Raw genomic sequence first — 20080 nt, 5'->3', positions numbered from 1 at the left:
CGAAAGCAGCCTTCCAGCCCAAGCGGTTCAGGAAAACTGACCTGACGCAGCGTGCAGCCTCCAGACATCCCCGAAACTTCACGGCATCTCATACAGAACATACTGGAGGCACTGATGAATAGTGTAGGAAGGGCTACGATTGGAACACGTACCTATAAATATGCTGGAGCTCCAAGGGGACAGCGGCAATTCACTCGCCAGACAGGAGTCTTAAGCGGGGGGTACCCACCATCATGGAGAGAACCCTAATCCCCTTGTTCCCAAAAACCCACTTTCTCTCCAAGCTATCTCCGGGCAAGTCACACTACCACAGGTGGGGTACTGGTGTTGTTTTGAGTCCTGGATTTATTTTCTCATTATTTCAATGACATAAGCATCACTTTCCAGAAAACCACATGAGTCTCATCACTCAGGTCCTGCGGTTCCTCTTGGCAGAGCTTTCACAGGCACCGCGTTTCCTGCCCACGGGTGCACACAGGGCGGTGGGGGCCAGAACCCCATCTGGCCCCCACCGCCCCGACCCCTGACGGCCATGTCCTCACTGGTGGTTTGTGGTCGGAGCCCTGGACACAGAGCCAGAGGTGCGTCCGAGTCCAGGTGAGCATGTGGACAGAGGACGGCCCCGGGCACTCGCCCGGGCGCTGAGGGTTGAAGTCTCAGGTAGGCTCTGACCACACGGACACGGCTGCCCTCTCTGGGTGAGGCTCCTGGGGCGTTCCCAGCAGAGGCCGGGCTCTGCTCCGTCCTTGTTGTCACTGGGAGAGGAATCCATTACCCAGCCAACACCAAGGCAGAGAGAGAGAGCACAGCAGTGGGACCGCGGGTACCCAGGGACCCTGGCAGACCGGAGGTGCCCATGCAGCAGGGAGGTGCCCAGCGGGCGGGCAGGCACGGGGTGATGGAGGAGCATCCCAGACCCACCGGGAGCTCCAGGGAGTGGCTACACTCCTGCAGCCTGGCAGACCAGCAGGGGGCAGAGGGCCCAGCACCCCAGCACCCCCGGGTCACCTTGCTCCAGACGGGGTATGGGGCAGGAGCTGCAGGAGCAGGGACGTGGGAAAAGAAAACGCAACACACCCATTCCAGCACAAAGGCGCGAGGTCTGGCAGCAGCTGGCAGCGCCAGCACCACCTTCCATTTGTAAGTTTAAAGTTGAAGTTGCGAGCAGCCGGAATCAGATGCTGCAGGCATGTGCTGGACGTGCCCCCGGGCTCTGAGGCTGGAGCTAAGCTGGTCGCTGGACCCCAGCCCACAGACGGCAGGGCCCACGAGGCCCGGGGCGTCCCCACGATGCACTGATCTTGCTCAGGAGAAGCCAGAGAAATGGCAGCCTTGCTCTCTGGCCAGGCCTTGTGTGCACACGCCTTGCGTGTGACGTACTGTGGCCAGAATGACAAGGTCTCCAAGGCTCGCCCGGCCGCCCAGGGAGGAGGCTGGAGCTCTGGGGCTGCCCTGCGTGTGTCCACGGATAACACCATCAGACGGCAGGTCTCCCCTCGGTCCGGGCTGGCAGTGGGGCGGCCAAGGGGCAGTGACAGCATGCCAGGTCCTTCCCAACTCCCCACCCCCACCCACCCCCTGCCCTGGGACCCGCTGTGAATGCCCACACCCAGGGTCCTGCTTTGATTCTCCCTCTGGCGCGGCTCAATTTTTAAGTTTCCTGGAGGTTCTCACAAGTACCCAGGGCTCAGACCCACTGTCTTGCAGGGCAGGCGCCAGGAGGGACCTTGAGGTCATTAGTGTGGGTGTTGATGAAGGTGCTGGGGCTGCTGTCCCTGGGAACTTGTCAGAAAGTTCTTGGGTCCCATCCTAGGCCACCAAGCCAGAGACGCAGGGTGGCCCTGCAGTCCCGAGCTGGTGCTGAGCAGTTCAGGGGCTGAGGCGGCCCCATTCCCGCCCAGCACAGGAAGGGGGTGGGTGTGGAACTCCTGCATCTCAGCAAGCCTGGTTTCCGCTGTAAACGGTGGGATGGTGGCTGGGGGGGGGGTGAAGGGGGGAGCCCTGGTGTGCCCACGTGGCAGGTGCCAGGGTCTGTGTGGCCCAGGGAGCCCAGAGTGGCCATGGGGTACCTCCTGGGGTGACAGCAATGCTGGAGGGCCATCCCTGCTCCCCAACTCGATGGCCCCCAACACCTCCACAGACCTGGGGGGCTGTGCCTGATGACCACCCCATCACATGAGCCTGCTGGGGAAAGGGCTGCTCAGGAGGAGTTGTGAGAGCAACAGGGGGCAGGATGCCACCCCCAGGGGCCGGCTCTGCCCTCAGGAGCTCATTTTATCCCCAGACCCAGGCAGCAGGGCGGGGGTGGCTCCCCAGTCTCAGCTCATGGATATGGACGTGCAGGCCAACATCTGCTGGATCATCGAAAAAGCAAGAGAGTTCCAGAAAAACATCTACTTCTGCTTTACTGACTATGCCAAAGCCTTTGTGTGGATCACAACAAACTGTGGAAAATCCTTCAAGAAATGGGAATACCAGACCACCTCACTGCCTCTTGAGAAATCTGTATACAGGTCAGGAAGCAACAGTTAGAATCGGACATGGAACAACAGACTGGTTCCAAGATGGGAAAGGAGTACGTCAAGGCTGTATATTGTCACGCTGCAGGGCTCCAAAATCACTGCAGATAGTGACTGCAGCCATGAAATTAAAAGATGCTTACTCCTTGGAAGAAAAGTTATGACCAACCTAGACAGCACATTAAAAAGCAGAGACATTACTTTACCAACAAAAGTCCGTCTAGTCAAAACTTTGGTTTTCCCAGTAGTTATGTATGGATGTGAGAGTTGGACTATAAAGAAAGCTGAGCACCAAAGAATTGATGCTTTTGAACTGTGGTGTTGGAGAAGACTCTTGAGAGTCCCTTGGACTGCAAGGAGATCCAACCAGTCCATCCTAAATGGGATCAGTCCTGAATATTCATTGGAAAGACTGATGCTGAGGCTGAAACTCTAATGCTTTGGACACCTGATGGGAAGAACTGACTCATTTGAAAAGACCCTGATGTGGGGAAAGATTGAGGGCAGGAGGAGAAGGGGACCACAGAAGATGAGACCATTAGATGGCATCACCAACTCAATGGACATGAGTTTGAGCAAGCTTTGGTAGTTGGTGATGGACAGGGAGGCCTGGTGTGCTGTGGTTCATGGGGTCGCAGAGATTCGGACACAACTAAGTGACTGGACTGAGTGATGTGGCGGGGCCCCCCAGCCCTGCCTGCAGCGCCTCTGTGTGACCTGTCTGGGGTGGGGCAGGGTAGACACCCAGCAGGCGTCCAGCTCGGTGAGGCTGCTTTTGCCCTGGCGGTCAGTGGCAGCGCCGGGCTGGTGGTCTTGGCCTGGGCCAGATGGAGTGTCGCTGACCCACCTGGGCCTCCTGGGTGGCGAATGGCCCCCAGGGCCCCCGACCCTGGCACTCCTGTGGGGCCACCCCGGTGAAGGCCACAAGCCCACCGCCGGGCCGAGGATGGGAGACTGGCTGGCTGGTCAGTGCCGCAAGATGGCTCTGGTGTCGGGGCCCTCTCCTCCCCTGAGTTCTGGTCTGGGTGATTCAGGCCGCACTAATTACTAGACCCCTCCCAGCGGGAACAAAGCACGTTGAGAATGACTGCCACGATTCCTCACTGTGCCTGCCATTCTCCTCGTGAGCCTTTGAAAATCAGTGCCAGGGCTCTGCCTGGAGAACAAGGACTGTGGGGCAGGGCCAGCTGGGGCTCACTAAGGGGACCGGAGGACATCAGAGCTGGGAGGACCTGCTGAGCCCTGGAGGCCCTCTGACTCACACCCGGGGGTCCACGCCTAGAGTCTCAGGAGCTTTGAGGCCCACGGGACGCAGGCCACTTCCCATGACGCCAGCCTCTGTCCACTCAGAACGTCTCAGCCATTCATGGAGATGCCCTTACAATCCTACAAAACCTTCCAGGTGTGCAATCTTAAGCTACGGGCGCTGCACATGTGCTGGGTGTGTGTTTGCACGGGCGTCAGTCCAGGTGCGGGGAGATGTGCGCGGCGCTGGGAGGCCATGCCTGCTCCGGTTAGTTCCTGGCTGACGGCACGTCACGGCCCCCATGGCCCCTGCTCCAAGGTGTGGCCTGGTTCCTAGTGGACGCGCCTCCCTGACCCCGGCACACTTCAGGCCAGTGGCCCAGCGTGTGGGGCCACTCTGCTGGCGGTGCTCTTCTGGGCTCCCCTTAGGATCCAGCACCTCCACTTCCCACAGCCCAGAGGCTCCTCACCCCAAGTGCTGGCACTGACCCCTCCTGGACCCTGCTCTGGGGGCCGTCCTCCCCGGCAGAGGACGGTTACAGACCCAGAAGACCTCCCTGCCACCTGCAGCGGGGCAGCTGCCACTCACCTCTCATCCCCGCGTCCCCTGGGACTGGGGGCCCTCCCTTCCCTCCACAGTGGGGCAGAAATCACAGGGTATTCCAAGGTCTCTCCCCAAAGACACCTGATCCCCAAACAGTCCTGCTGTTTTGCTTCTGTGCTGTGGGTGTTGAGGAAACACCCCTCTGAGTGGCCTCCTCCTGGCCACTCATGGGCACCTGGTTCTGGCTCTCTTCGGGGCCTGAGAACATCCTATACATCGGCCTATACATCCTATACAACAGCCTGTACAACAGCCTGTACAACACCCTATGCTGCTGCTGCTGCTAAGTCGCTTCAGTCGTGTCCGACTCTGTGCGACCCCATAGACGGCAGCCCACCAGGCTCCCCCATCCCTGGGATTCTCCAGGCAAGAACGCTGGAGTGGGGTGCCATTGCCTTCTCCAATACAACACCCTATACGACACCCTGTACACCCTATACAACACCCTACACATCCTATACAACGTCCTGTACTCTGCACCACGGACACAGAGACGTGACATGCTTTTCTCTCAGAAAAACAGGACGCCCTATATGCTGTCTTCTTTGCTTTCTCAACAAAACACGTCTCATATTTTCCTGTTCTTTCTGCGGTGCGCCGCGTTTTTAATGGCTGGCTAATAGATCAACATCCACTTACTTGTGACACACAAGGAGTGGTGACCCAAGTGTGTGATCGGAACTCTAGGTAGTAAGGCCTTAGTAGGTGCCCCCCAGGTGACTGGACTTGTTTCCTGTTCTTTTAGAAGGAACTGCAGTTCTTCCCCAAATGATGAGGAAAAGCTCTTCTTTACAGAGAATGCTAATTGATACGTGCAAAGAATGGTTAGAACTTTAAAAGCTGACATTTTGGACCCTGAGACAGACTGATTCAAGTGTGAATCAGGAACAGGGTGGGGGGAAGGCTGGGAAAGAGGAGCAGCTCCAAAGACCACCAGCCAACTGCAGGGAAAAAGAACTTGGTGTTCAAGATCTGGAGGCCACTTATACTCAAGTGGCCAGACAGCATAATGGGATACTGAGGGACATATCAATCACCAGTGTGGGGACCCCACAGAGCACACACGTGACCTGCATCCGCTCTTCCCAGAGGGTCTGATCTGAGTCTCCTCAAGCCTTCATGTCCAAGCTGCTGTAAGGAGACATGGGCTGGAAGGACACACCGAAACGCACCTGGAATATGGGACACTCTGTGAGGTGACTGATCTGCTGCTTACTGTCTGGGGGTGCAGGCGGAAGCACCCCCAGGGCCAGGGCCCACAGCTCTGTGGACATGTCCACGGAATGTGTCCTGCACAAGTCGGCCCAGCAAGTGCAGAAGTGCTGACAGCTGCTGAACACCCAATGCCTCCTCTGCAGCACCTGACTACATGGATGTTCAGTCACACAGAAAGGGCAGCCTCGCTGCGGGAAAACTGCTCATGAAGACAGCAGGGGAAAGCCACGGTCCCTTGGCCTGCAGAGCGAGGTCCGGCCCTGGAGTAGCTGGGGCAACGTGGGATCCTGGGCCCTGGCTGGAGAGAGGCGGCCAGGATGCCCTGTGGGGGAGGCCGTGCCAGGCCTGGTGCGCCTGCCACTGAGCCCACGAGCAGAGTGCACAGGGACAGAGGTTAGCTACAGCTAAGCCTCCAGGAGAGGCCTCTGGGTGCTCTCACGGGAGCAGTCTCAGAGCCGGGAAGTACAGCCGGCTCTGGTGTAGCTTACTTATTCTTATTCCTTGAAGGTGAGGACTCTGCATTCCCACAGGAAAAGAGAAACTGCCAGACAAACCCTGCTGGGGTGGCAGCACAGATGTGGTCACCGCCGGCTGGGCTGACGGTGAGACCGCCCTGTAAAAACAGGACTGCAGCCGCCCTGTGCAGACGCAGCTTTGCAGCACACGCTGCAGGGGGCTGTGCTGACCCAGGAGGTTTGCCAGGGGCCCTCTGTGCTCTGAAACTCTGATTTAACAGTTTTAAAGAAAGGAGTTATCTTCATTTTAGCCCTCAGAGCCACTGATCTGCTTCTGGCTCCCAGCAACCCCCGTCTATTATCAGTGTAAATAATTGAAAGCTAGATGGATCGTCTCACCAACTGAAGTTGGGAAAAATCCTTTTTAAAGTGGGTTGGCCAAAATGTTCATCTGGGTGCCCCCCTGGCCAGCTTTAACTTGAATGAAATTCTTGGCCAACCCAAATAAAAGGGTTTGTGCTTCCCTGTGAACCTGCTCACCTGTTCTGACCTGAATTACCGAATAGGCCGCTTCCCACTTGCCTGCCGCCCGAGGGCCCCACTCTGGGTGCAGGGTGAGCACCTGATTTGCTACTTTCTGCAGGTAAATCCAGGCCAGCCTTGAGACCCCCAGGGTCCGGATGACTCTGACCAAAGGGCTTCCCCAGGCCAGTGGGCACCCAGGATTCGAAAGAGGCCACAGAGGCAGCTGGGGTGGCCCAGAGCCTCCCACCTCTCCCAGGGCACGGAGCATAGCGCTGCCAGACGTGGCCATCAACGGGGCCTCTGTCTCTGGTCAAATCTGCTGTGTGCCCACGACCAAACCTCCATGGAGGCTCCAGGCTCAGCCCTGGTTGAGCCTGGCCCCTTCCCAGGGCAGCTGCAGTCACGACCGGCAGAAACATCCCCACATCCTCACTGCCGCCTCACCTTGACTGCCTGCCGAGACCACCTCTCAGAACGCTCCCACCCTAGACTCTCAGGCCACACAGCACAGGAAGGACCCCAGGGTCTGCCTCCTGAATGCAGGGTGTGCAAGGCTGAGATGCGGAAGGTACCCCCAGGGAAGCAGCCCGGAATGCCCCATGTTTCAGCCCCTACGCCCAGCGGTCTTAGCGTGCACCGAGGGGGTGGATGTGATGCTGAGTGGGTTCAGACCCCCAGCCCCGCAGATGGTGACGCGATCCCTGGGGATCCCGTGCACTGGACCTGGAGGCTCTGAGACACTGGCCTGCCAGCCCCTCCCTCAGTTTCGGAGTCACCCTTTGGGCATATTCAGTGCGACCTGTCCAGGTGTCCAACTACAAATGCCCTGTTTCCCGACGTCCTGCAGAGAACCCAGTTACCCTGAACACTAACAGTGGTGACCAAGCTCTCCCAGATGGAGGCCTCCTCCTTCTGTTGTTCTAAGGATGCATATTTACACCCTTTGTTCTCAAAATACTTGCAGTGGCGTAAGGAGCGCTATTTCCACGCATTTCCTCAGCTGGACACGGAGCCAAATGTCTTTTTAGAAATGCTGTCATCAGGGATGACAACAGTACTTGCCAAGGGTGGACACAGAGAGGAGAGGCACCTTCAGAGGGGACAGCCCCTCAGAGCAAATAACAGCCATGTTGGGAGGTGCACTTCTCAGACATGTCATTGACATTGACACTGAAGTCGCTCAGTCATGTCCGACTCTTTGTGACCCCATGGACTGCAGCCTTCCAGGACCCTCTGTCCATGGAATTTTCCAGGCAAGAATACTGAAGCGGGTTTCCATTTCCTTCTCCAGGAGATCTTCCCGACCCAGGGATTGAACCCGGGTCTCCAGCATTGTAGGCAGACGCTCTACCATCTGAGCCACCAGGGAAGTCTCAGACATGTCAGTGCAGGTGAAATCAGCCACGTGCTGGGAGCGGGCCGCTCCAGTCAGGACTCGGAAGGCACTCACAGCACAGGCTCAGGGCAAGACGACAGCCCCTGCTCGTGCACGCGGAGATGGAGCATTCGTCTTCCACAAACGGACTGGACCTTCTTCATGACTCAGCACAGCTCTGGGACCAATGCAGCCTCGGACCCTTCACACCTGTAGTGATGAGTGTTCATGTCCCCCCAAAAAAATATTCACTGAGGGTCACTGGTCCTGAGGCTGCCCGAGGGGCCTGATGGAGGCGCTGGGCCAGGAGGGTCTCTCCAGGACTTCCTGAAGCAGGAACACCACAGATTCACAAGCCAACAAAGGCACCAGCTTGGGGCTGGCTCTTCCGAGTCCACACTGCAGGCCAAGCCTTCGGGCCCAGAGAGAAACCATCGGGCGGGTGTGGACCATGACCCAGAGCCACGCTGCTTCCTAGGCCACCTGTGCAGGAGCCTGGACTTTATACAGGAGCGAACCCAGGCTCCACAACAGTGCTCCAGCTCTAAACGCGTTTCCAGGGCTGCAAGGAATGTTTTACGAGGAACTCATTCTTCAGACACCTCCTGGATATCCCAATAGTCAGTATAATTAGGGTGCTACAATGACCCCGACCTTGGTAATTTGGAGGCAAACCACAAACCAAGGGCTGGGAAATGCCATTTTGGGTGACAGTGCCACCGGATGGTGTCTTGATCCAATCACTTTGGAATTTCGAATATGGAAGTGGCAAAGTTTCATTTCAGTTCAGGTGGATTCCATAGCTGGGAGTCATATTCTGGGACCTGAACTAATGCTAAACAAAGATTCAAAACCCGGAACTAATCAAAGCTGTTAACTGAACAAAACGATTTTTTTTTTTTAAAAAGAAATGTACAGAAGCCCACTTTGAAACTATTTTAAAAATATGCTGAATCCAATCAACCCCAAATATCAAAATGTCCCCCACACTGAGCTGAGCAAATGCGGTGCCTGTGGTGGGTGTCCCAGCAGGCACGCCTGCCTGAGGGCTGACTGGAAATCCCCCTGAGACAGGCGTCTCCCCACAGTACCAGGACCGGACCGTCGGGAGACCCGTGAGGCCCCGCAGCGAGTCAGCTCAGAACTGATGGAGAGCTAAGCTTGTGCAGACGCCACACCTTCACCTGCCGTTCTCTGTACAAATCCTCAAGAACCTTCCCTCCGACGGCAGTGACCCCTTGGGACGTTGTTGGTGCCCCACAAGCTCCCGGGTGGGCAGAGTCAAGCCTCATGGCACGGGAGGCCGGACTCAGCTGACGGGCTGGGGCTGGAGGATGGTGGATCCTGCCATGTTACTCCCAGGGCGATCTTCCGTGGATTTACGAGCAGCACTTGGGCGCCGTCCCGGGATGGTCCCGGGACATCCATCTCGCAGTGTTATGACAAGACATCTTCACACGGGCCAGCAGCCGCTCATCCGAGCGTGCCCCCGGGGGCTGGACACCCGGCTGCGCAGACCAGCCTCCCGCGGGGCCGTCCTCCTGGCTGTGGGCGTGGCCGGGGCCAGGGGCGTGGCCGGGCGCCTCGTGCGTCCACAGGTCGCTGCCCGGGTGCACAGCCTGTTGACCTCGCAGCCCGGGAGCCCCCTCTCCCTGCCCTCCTCCTTCTGGGTCACACCCTTGGGGCCGGCCCTCGGTCACTCCTCCTGTCTCTGGGGCCCATGGCCCCGCACGATCCCACCTGGTGGGCAGCCTCCAGCCTTCCTCCCGTTCCGTCCTCTCTCTCTACCTGGCCTCCGGGGTCCCCGCTGCCCCCCAGGGAGGGGCTGGATGCTCTCACCCTGCCGGTCTGCAGCTTCAGGCCTTGCGGTGCCTCTGCCTTCCCCACTCCACCCGCTCACTCCACTCGCTCCACGGTGGCGTCCCCAGCGAAGTGGCCTCTCTGGCGGTCCGCCCAGCTCTCCAAGCTCGGGAACAAGCCTGACGCCTACCTGCCTGCCACCTGCCTGGCGACCTTTGGTGCTTCATGCAAGGCGGGTCAGGAGCAGAGGGACAGCAGGGGACGCGTGCTGTCCTTGTCACAGGGCGGCAGGCCCCTGGGCAGCCTGGCCTCACCCTCCGCGTCCACTCAGACCAGCCTCAGTCCTTTCCTCTCAGGGAAGGAAGGAACTGTAAGAAGTCACAGATGACTTGAGAAGCGGGAGCAGCCCTTCCCTGGGGTGGGAAAGAGGCGACTTGTCGGTCAGTTCTCGGGCTGTGGGAGCCCCTCACAGCTCACAGCCAGGGTGGTGTCCAAGGGTAGGCATCTGGGCTGCCCTGGGCCCCGGTTCAGTGCCTGCGCTGTGGGGTCTCCGCCTGCAGCTGAACCCCAGTGGCCTCCAATGGCCCCTGTGGACACGCAGAGAACCGGGCATGTAGTGAGGACAGCCAGCCAGGAAGGACTCACCAAATCCACACACTGCCCTCAAACCCCAGCAGAGCGATGTCACTGTGAGTGGCCAGGGAGGGTCCTCCATCCCAAGGGGGTGCCTGAGCAGAGGTGCAGATAATAGATGAACAGAGGCAGCTGTGGGGGTTCAGAGGGAGGCCCCTCAGCTTTGAAGCAGGCTTGGGAGGGAAGAAAACTCTGGTCTAAAACACACCTCGCTCACTACGGTGCCAAGTACAGTTTTATGAAAAGAGCACTGGATTCAGGGTCCAGGGAGCCAGGCTCTGCCACCAGCTTGGGCGAGAGACTGGGGGTCCTCTCTTGTGTCCTCACTTCGGGGAGGTGGCTGAGGGCACCTTCAAGCATCAAGACCGGAAAGCCCTGTGCCTCCTGGGTGGACGTCGCCCTCCCTTGTCCAGAGAGAGGACGCTCGGGGCCTTCCGTCTGCCCGCCAGGTGGGGTCTGCAGGTCTGCTTCTGGGTCAGCAGACGGGATGGCCCTTGGCAGACGCCTTGGTGCTGGGAGGCTGGGGGTGTGCAGACAGGGCCCGCCCCGGAACAGCAGAGGGTGCGCCTGGCCACCCCCAGGAGGGTGGCAACACCAAGTGCTGGGCAGGACCTGTGGCCGCAGGGACAGCGGACAGCGCAGCAGAGGGGCCAGCAGCCCACGTGGGAGCCAATGCTGGAGGCCGCGGATGGCCACCCTGCGGGGAGTCGCCCCTGAGCTGGAGACAGGCGTGGGCGCCTCAGGAGGGGCACGGACAGCCTTGCCCCAGACCCTCCCTGAGGACAAGTGCAGGGCAGCGAGCTTGGCAGTCGGTGCATGGCCTCAGGGCTGATCGCCATAATGAGAGGGTGTCTCTCGTGGGGCGGAGGACAGGCGGGCAGACCAGCGTCTCCCGCGAACCTGGGGTTCCCCAGCTCAGGGCTCCTCAGGCAGGACACACTGCCCCAGGCCTTCCTCCGAGGCTCGTGGGGGTGAGGGCAAAGGGCACCCATGGGAGTGAGAGCACATTGCCCACAGCCTGCTCTGCCTGGAGCAGTCACCTACGACGACCAACCTGCCAGGGCCTCAGGATGAGCCAGGACCTCCCGCTAGCTCAAAGGGGAGAAAACCCAAACCCGCCGTGGCTCTCGATGGGTGAATCAAAATCAGTCCAGTATCCTTAGAAAAGTCGAATAGCGGGAAGCTTGCTAGTCCAGCACCTCCTGGGGACCTGGTTTAAGCTACTGCTTGTTATCAAAGCCTCCATAGCCAGGAACCTTCTTGACACGGCTCAGACTGTGGAGCTGCCCCATCCCCTCTCCCAAAATTAGGGCAAAAATGATGCAAAGTCACGGGGAAGGTCCCAGGTGCCACGGGCACAGGCGGGGACACAGGCAGAGAGGAGCGTTGACTCAGGGCCTCCCACCGTGGTCGGCGATGCAGGCAGGGACGGAGCTGCTGTGAGCTTACTTCCAGGCATCCGTGGCCTGAGCCTCACGGGCGGGACTAGGTCAGTCTTAGTGCTGAATCAATATTAAGTCACAAAGCTCTAAATATCTCCAAACACCTCCTAAACTTTTCTGTTTTACAAAGTGAATCCGTTAAAGAGCTTTAGAACTGAAGTTGGCTTTTCTCTAGATTTCTGTGTTGGTTTGTTTGTGTTTGTTTTAGATCCAACATGTAATAAAAAGGATTCCTTGTTAGACTTACACAAATTACCTCACCAGAATTGAAAGCCAGTGTTTTTTTTTTTTGCCATTTCGGGTGCTGTCTCATGCTGCTTTCTCGCAGCTCCTACAGACCCTGTGTCTCCTGACGTTCACTGTGGATATGGGAATCCGTCTCATCTCACTCGGCGAGAAGGCCTTCGCTCAGCTCCTGGTTTACCTCGTCTGTAGTATCTTTATTCTGGTAACTCATTACTATTTATATCCTTGGTATTCAAGCCACACACATTTCAAAGAGCAACAAGGAAAAGATGGGAATTCAGAACACAAGCTGCTTCTCTCTGCAGAAAGCGGGGGTGCCCGGCAGGCTACCTGGCCGGCCTCCCTCCTTGGGGGCGGAGCGCTGCCCACAGGCTCTTCCTGTGAGTCAGGGTGAAAGGGCTCCGGCAGGTGTTTTTGCTGTCGAGCTAACAGTGAAATAAGAGCCTTTGATACAAGGAAACACTGAAAGACTGACGCTTGTCATTGCAGAAAGACCGAGTGACACCTTCCCCCGGCTCCTCTAACTCTCCCACATCCTTTCTGCTCTGGCCGACGCCAAGTCTGCACAGGCTGTGCCGTCCATGCTCCCGGCAGCATGTCCAGCGGGCCCTGTGAGGTCACTCTGAGGAATGCGGAGCCAGACAGCAGAGCCTAAGAGGGCTGAGCCCTGAGGAGTGCTTTAAACATCCTGGCCCATCTCTGCACCACGAGCAGCTCTCCGAGGAGGCCGGCCTGGCCTGCGGTCCCTGCAGAGCAGCCTGGCAGCTCAGGCAGTGTCTGCACGGCAGCTCTGCCTGCTCCCATGGAATGTTTTAAAAAATACTGGTTGCAGACTTTTAAGAATTGGAGTATTTTCACCAACTCCATGGACGTGAGTTTGAGCAAACTCCAGGAGACGGTGAAGGATAGGGAGGCCTGGTGTGCTGCAGTCCATGGGGTCAGTCGGACACGACTGAGCAACTGAACAACAGGGACGTAGAGTTTGCTTTTCTAACGTTTGGTGCCCGCGTTTCTTCACAGCAACAAGTGGGTGGTGAGGGACATTCCCCAAGGCCCCGTGGCCAAATGTTACCCTGTCCAGCGTCATGGCCCCGGCTCACACTCGTGAGCTGTTGGCCAGGGACCAGGGACAGACTCGAGCCTTTGGAACGAGAAGCACGAAAGGACAAGCCTTCACACTGCTTACGGCCACACTCCATCCACCTGGGCCGACCAGAGGTGAAGAGTCTCTTTATGAAAGAGAGCCGACTGAGGACCGTGCCTCCTGCCCCACAGTGGACGCGCTCACACCGCTCTCCTGGTCCTGTGTCCGTCAGGGTGATCACGGGCACAGACCTGCAGGCACCCCTCCCAACGCCCAGTGACCCTGGCCAGCTGGGAGGGGTCTCCACGAGGGAAAGTCACGGCCAAAGCCCCTCTCCTGAAAGTAAATGCTCCCTGCCTCCTGTTGGGTCGGCTTCCTCCTGTTAGCAAAATGCTCTTGGTGAGCGTGGGGGATGAAGAGTGTTAAGGAGGAAGCACGAGGCCGGCGCTTCAGGAGCTGTCCCCGAACAGAGGGGACAGCGAGGGGTGGGAGGGGCCGCCCCGGGTGACTGCCAGGCAGGCTGGGACAGAGGCTTTATCCATGGTGAAAATCTGACTCCAGTTCAGTCTGCCCCTGTGTCAGGGGTTGCGTCCTCCCCGTTCCCGCGTCAGGAGTGCCTGCTGTATCAGGCCTGTGGCGGGGGCCTGCCAGCGGTGAGGGCTGCAGGACCTGGAGGCATCGGCCTGCCCTCTGAATGCTGGCTGATGCCCGCGTGAAGAAGGGGTTCTGTTCACAGCTGTCCCCGGTCAGTGCCAGGGAGTGGACGCCATCTGGGAGCAGCCTCAGAGCCCAGCAACCTGATGGCCCAGTGATGACGGCATGAGGGGGCAAAGGCCGAGGGTCACCCCACGGAGCCCGCCCACGCTCCCCACGAGGGAGGCCTGGACCGAGCGCTGTGCTGGCCGGACCTGCTCCTGCCGTGACTAGATGCTTCTAGGGTTTCAGCTCGCCTCCTATCCGCGTTTAGCTCCCCTAAGTCTCTTAATTTCCACCAAAAGGACAGAGCTCAGTGGCTGTGGCAGCTGTCTTGTCCTGAGGCTGACATGACTGGCAAGACCCAGCCTCATGGATCCTAGTAGCTGGCTAGCGGTCACATGTGGCTTTTACAGGACAACTTCTGAGTTCATGTTTGAGTCACCTGTTTTGCCTTCCTCCAGACAGAGCTTGACCAGACCTTTTGGAAGACATGGCTCTCAGGACGCTGTGTGCACTGCAGAACCACAGATCTCAAAAGCTGCAAGGAGCCCTTGGACCAGAGTCCTTGTTTTTTCAGCTGAGGAAGGGGAGGGTCCAGGGAGACAGGAAGGGGCCCGGGAGAGCTATTTTAGAACTGGTATAGAGCCCCTCTGGCTGCAGACCACCTGTGAATACCTGAAATGTGTGGTCCAAATTGTGATGCACTCTAAGTGTGAAATGCATATTGGGTTTCCAAGACAATATACAAAAAAAGCAAAATCTCTCCTCAATATTTTATATTGATCACAAGTTGAAAAAATAGTGGTTTGGGTATATTTGGATAAACAAAACCATTGTCAAAGTCCTAAGTTTCTTTTCGCTTATTTTAACATGGCCACTGGAAAACTCAAGCTGCCCATAAGGCTCGCATCCCGCTTCTACTGGGAGGTACTGGTCTAGAGCAGCACCCACACCTGGGGCTTCCCACTCGCGGTCCTCTGCAGGGCACCAGGCTCTTAACACATGGCTGTACTTTGACTTTAATTTTTTCTTGAATAGACTAAAATGATGACACAGAACAGAGAAAAAGAAGAAAGCTGAAGGATGAGAGGTTTTTGCCACTGTTTATGATCTGGGTGTTATCCCAGAACCTTCAGAGTTTACAAACAGGAAACGGTACCCAGGGTGGGAGCTCATCATCCCAGCTTTGCTTCTGGGAGAAATAAAGTCAGTAAGCTCACTGTCCTCATAACTGGTCTGTTCTTCAAGAAAGCAGAAGTTTCAATTTCCTGTTTGATTTCTGATAAATTCCCACCGTTCTTAACTGGATCTAAATCATCTGTGATGTAACTAAGGATTTAAAATGCAAGAAATCAGATAAATAGTCATGGGAAAAGGAGTTGCCTTTGCAAAGTGTAACAACCGTCATAAATTATTTTAATAACTGTTGCTATTGTCTCAAACCATGGAAACTATGATGTAATAGTTTGTGAAGGACCCCCTTCCCCTCTGCCTTTCCCAACACACATACCCCACTGCCCATTACCCACAATGCTATAGGATTTTTGCCAGCAGTTCATTAAAAAACATTGGAAGCAGACTTTTTTAAAAAAAAAGACACAAATGACTGTAAACACCAGTTTACTGAGTGAGGTGCAAGCTACTTGCAAGTCCGCCTGTCCATCCCAGGGACAGTCTCACCAAGCATCATCTGCCTTACCTTTGTGTTTTTCTGTTTGAGTGCTCAGAAGCTCTGCACATCTCGTTTCTTCCTCCTGAATTTCCAGATGAAATCGGCATTCTGGGTGAATACTGCTCACCTAGTCGTGGTTAAAAGAAAGGGAAAATTCCACTGTAATAGGAAAGGCAAGCAAAAACTACATAAAAGCCCCTAAACCTCACAGTTCTAAACTGCTTCCAAACTAACACTCATTTAAAAGCAATAACCTTCATATTTTGGCGTGGCTATTTTTTAAAAAAGCCTCACTATTTACTTTGTAAAGGAATTAGTAAACAAATAAGAAACTTGATATAATTTTTTTTTTTCTGGGCAGGAAAGCAAACTAACGCAATACATGGTATGTTATCAGCACTAATTTGGCAGCAATAAAGCTCTTTAATCCAATAATCTTTCAATATTCGAGTCCTCCATTTCATAGCCCTTGATTTAATCAAAGTAAATACATGTTTACTCATCAGCCCGTTCTTCATGGCTGCACACAACCCCAGACGCCAGTGTGCTTCATCTAAGGCCAGCCTCCGCCTTCACTGGAAAGCCCTAATAGAATAACTTTATTTTTAGAGGCTGCAGGTCACATTCAAAACTGAACTTTGGAATCTGGTATGAACGAACTTTTCAAAAAGATGAGGGGTGAGCAGGGATAGGCCTCGGGCAGAGTCACAGCAACCGAGGCAGTGGGGGCCTTCTCGTAGGCTTGATTACGGGAACCAAAGATGTGATGAGCACTGTCTGTCAATGTGTGCAAAAGACAAAGCTGAACACCGCTTGAGTCTTGGAAGGTAATATTCTCTGGTCTTTATTTTCACAAAGGTCCAGCATTCTCTTTTTTTTATTACCATCTCCAACCCCTGATAAATAGTCACACAGTAGGCTGGAGCTGTGAGGCCCACTCTCATGTCTGAACAAAACTTTTGTTTTACTGAAGAGAATCATACTCTTGCATATATTATGGCCGTCTATATTTAATTCGGCTTCCCTGGTGGCTGAGGAGTAAGGAATCTGCCTGCAATGCAGGAGACAGGTTTGGTCTCTGGGTAGGGAAGATCCTCTGGAGGAGGGCATGGCAACCCACTCCAGTATTCTTGCCTGGAGAATCCCTATGGACAGAAGATCCTGGCAGGCTACAGTCCACAGGGCTGCAAAGAATCCTACCACTGAAATAAGTCAATAGAATTCTAACCAGAAATAACATTTCCCAACAGTGTTAAGGGGGCTTCCCAGGTGGCTCAGTGGTAAAGAATCTGCCTGCCAAGGCAGGAGATGCAGGAGACTCAGGGTCCATCCCTGGGTTTGGAAGATCCCCTGAAGGAGGAAGCGGCAACCCACTCCCATCTCAGGTCTCCAAGAATGCCTGGGAAATCCCATGGACAGAGGAGCCTGGTGGTCTAGAGTCCACAGGGCCACAAAGAGTGGGGCACAACTGAGCATGTATGCAACAGTGTTAGGAGCAGAAACTTAATGCTGAATGCTTTTGCCACATTTACCCTCATTTTGGGCTTCCCTGGTGGCTCAGAGGGTAAAGCGTCTGCCTGCAGTGCAGGAGACCTGGGTTCGATCCCTGGGTCAGGAAGATCCCCTGGAGAAGGAAATGGCAACCCACTCCAGTACTCTTGCCTGGAAAACCCCATGGACAGAGAAGCCTGGTAGACTACAGTCCATGGGATCGCAAAGAGTCGGACACAACTTAGTGACTTCACCCTCACTTAAAAAAATAAGACGTGAAGCATGGTCTTTTTTTTTTTTCCCTCCCCATGGCTCATCACGGGGCAACAACCACTGTACGAGCTCCTGGTTTCAACCAGGTTGTATTTTTCGTACATGAACAAGTCAATACCTTAAATGTCAGAATTAGGAAAATTGTATTGACTTAAAAAATGGATTTTTGATAAGGTACTAAAAGACATCACAATACCAGACTTTCTTGGAATATGCACAGTGATGCCTTATTTTGGGATACCCTAGAAGTTAAAGCAGCATTAAGCGTAACAATTTCTGCAGCTATTTCATGCACTGAAATGATCAGGCAGGCTCTTATCTCCACAGCATTCCTCTGAGGGAGGAAGGCATCCTTCGCCTTCACTCTGAGGAGGGGTTGGCCCCTCTGAGGGGTGGGCTAGGTGCAGAGGAGAAACACCCTCAGCACAGACGACTTTCCCTAAATAGCTCCATCCCTGGCTTCGCAACCTTAAGAGGGGATATGAGTCAATAGAGACGGTGATCTGGCCGCGGTGATCTGGCCGCGGTGTGAAGTGCGTAAGCTCGCACACCCAAACTGGCTCCAGGCTGCGGGAGGGAAGCAGGAAATGGGGCTTACGGTTTAAGTGTCTTCGCATAAGAGGAAAAATTAAATAGTCTATAAATGCATTCATTCAACAAACTTCCACCCAGCATATGACTTCCTCCGGTGCTCTTAAATAATGGTAACAAATCAAAGCAGTCTATTTCCAAAGGAAACTTTGGTTAGCCACATCACGTCTCCCTGACACACACTAAAACAAACAAAAAGCATAACCGGTACTAGCAGGTGGAAAGGAAAGTGTTTTATGATAAGGCAAACTCCAATTTCCCTCTGAAAGGAGAAGCCTGCGCAGGTGACCGCAGCCCAGTCCCCAACTCCGGAGGGGGCGCCAGGGCCCCGGACCCGCTCCGCTACGAAGGGCGTCGAGCAAGGCACTGGGTTCCGGTCCCAGCAAACCCGGGACGCCGGAGCAGACCGTGCGAACGCATCTTCCCAGCCGGGTCTTACACCGGGCCGGGCTGGGGCTTCGGTTCTTCGCGCTCTGCGGGGGAATCCAGAGTCCCCGGCAGGCTTGTGCCCTCCAGCGAGCTCGGAGGGCGGGTGGAACCCCCGGGCCAGCCGCGATCCCCGCGCCCCCGGGACCAGCCCGATCCCCGAACCCCCGGGACCAGCCCCGATCCCGGAGCCCAGATCCCCGAGCCCCGGGACCAGCCCCGATCCCCGAGCCCCGGGACTAGCCCCGATCCCCGCGGCCCCGGGACCAGACCAGCCCCGATCCCCGCGGCCCCGGGACCAGCCCCGATCCCCGCGGCCCCGGGACCAGCCCCGATCCCCGCGCCCCCGGGACCAGCCCCGATCCCGGTGCCCCCGGGACTAGCTCGATCCCCGCGCTCCCGGGACCAGCGCCGATCTCCGCGCCTCGGCCCAGCCCCGCGCGGGACCCGGAGGTGCAGTAAAGCCGGGCGCCCGGGGCGCTCCCTCCAGGGAGGGTCGGCGCGGCGGGGCGTGAGGGCGCGGGTCCGAGCGCACTCACCGGGGCGAGCAGCCAGCCGCAGCAGGTCAGCAGCGCGGGCGGCAGCAGCGCGGGCGCCCTCATCCCGGCTCCGCGGCGCGGACATGGGCCGGGCCGCCCGTGCGCAGCGACGCGGCCCCAGGGTCGGCTCCGCGCTCCGAGGTCGGTGCGCGGCGCCCGGCAGCGGTCTCCGGGTCGGCGGTCCGCCGAGGTTGCGCCCGGCGCCCCGGCTCCGCCCCCGCTCCTTCCCCCAACTCCGTCCCCACCCCGCGCCCCCCGCCCCCGCCTCTCCGTCTCTCCCCTCCCCTCGCACTGGCTTCGCCGCCTGGGTCTCCGCCCCACGTTCCGCAACCGCCCCCCGCCACCCGCACTCCTTTCGGCCGCCCGCCCCCAGGCGCTTGTACCCACTTCCCCGCGCCCCTGCCTCTCCCTGGCGACCCCCAGCCTTCGCTCCCTCCACCGCCTCTAATCCGCGGGTGACGGGTGCGCACAGGTGGAGTCCCTGTGCGGCCCAGCTCCCAGCGGAGATGCCAGAGGAGCCACTCCGGGGCGACCCACCTTATTGGAGACCCGGGCTCCCGGCCTTTGCACCTACTGTGTCCTCCCTGTTAAACAAGACCCTCGAGAAGTTGGCAGAAAGGGCAAGTGGGTTGGTTGGGGCAACTGAAAAATCAGAAGGCATTTGGAGGGCGTCCTGATGCGGGGAGACCCGCGTCAAGCTGGGTAGGTCATTCTTTGCCCCCTCCCGCCGGCCCCCTCCCCTCAACTGCTGGGGCCGCAGAGTTGGACGCTGGGCAGGAGCGGCCGGGGGCCTGAGATCCCGCCTCATCCCACACCTGTCTCAGAACTTCGCAAGGAGCAGCCGAGCCTAAGAGCTGGTTGTTACTCAGCAAATGGAAAAGCGCTAGAAATGAAAAATGAAGCCGGGAATTTTCTTTTTTTCTGTCCTCCGCCTATCATCTATCAATCGTCGTCTGTTGGTCATTATCACCTACTGTCTGTCCTTCTGTCTGTGGGGGGTGGGGGGATCAGTAGTAGAGACAGGATCTGGACTCGGGGTATGCAGCTTGGGATCTGGAAACTTAACCGTTCTGGATCCAACTTGACAGACATTTTTTTACTCACTATTTGAAGCTGGACAAGCCGTGAACTTTGGACCAAGTGCCCTTGTAAATGAGAAAGCTGACACCTGCCCCTCACCTAGAGGGTTGCTGAGAATGTAGACCATTTATGCGAATGTAAATACCATGCTGTAAACATTAACTGCTTC

The 20080-nt window shown here is 56.8% G+C and overlaps 1 protein-coding gene across 11 annotated transcripts in view; it reads right to left on the bottom strand.

Moving 5' to 3' along the window:
* VIPR2 (vasoactive intestinal peptide receptor 2) overlaps positions 1 to 19410 on the bottom strand; it is a 69261-nt gene extending 49851 nt beyond the window's left edge. For 10 of the 11 annotated variants that reach the window (XR_015161818.1, XM_086394614.1, XM_086394619.1 and 7 more), the window contains exons 1-2: positions 18832 to 18995; positions 15539 to 15638 (exon numbers count right to left, since the gene is read on the bottom strand). Coding sequence is in view for 5 of the 11 variants with exons in the window: in XM_086394614.1 (XP_086250740.1) it covers positions 15539 to 15638; positions 18832 to 18894 (163 nt within the window). In the remaining 6 variants the exon portion in view is untranslated. Of the gene's footprint in view, positions 1 to 15538; positions 15639 to 18831; positions 18996 to 19368 lie in introns of those variants that run through there. The other variant, XM_086394621.1, reaches the window with a different exon arrangement.
* Positions 19411 to 20080: the final 670 nt, after the last annotated feature.

This window comes from Bos grunniens, chromosome 4 (genome assembly GCF_055505025.1).
Source record: "Bos grunniens cultivar Pamir isolate PY7600 chromosome 4, Bosgru_T2T1.0, whole genome shotgun sequence".
NCBI lineage: Eukaryota > Metazoa > Chordata > Mammalia > Artiodactyla > Bovidae > Bos > Bos grunniens.
The sequence above is the reverse complement of the archived record's forward strand: the minus strand, read 5'-3'. Positions and strand labels throughout refer to the sequence as shown.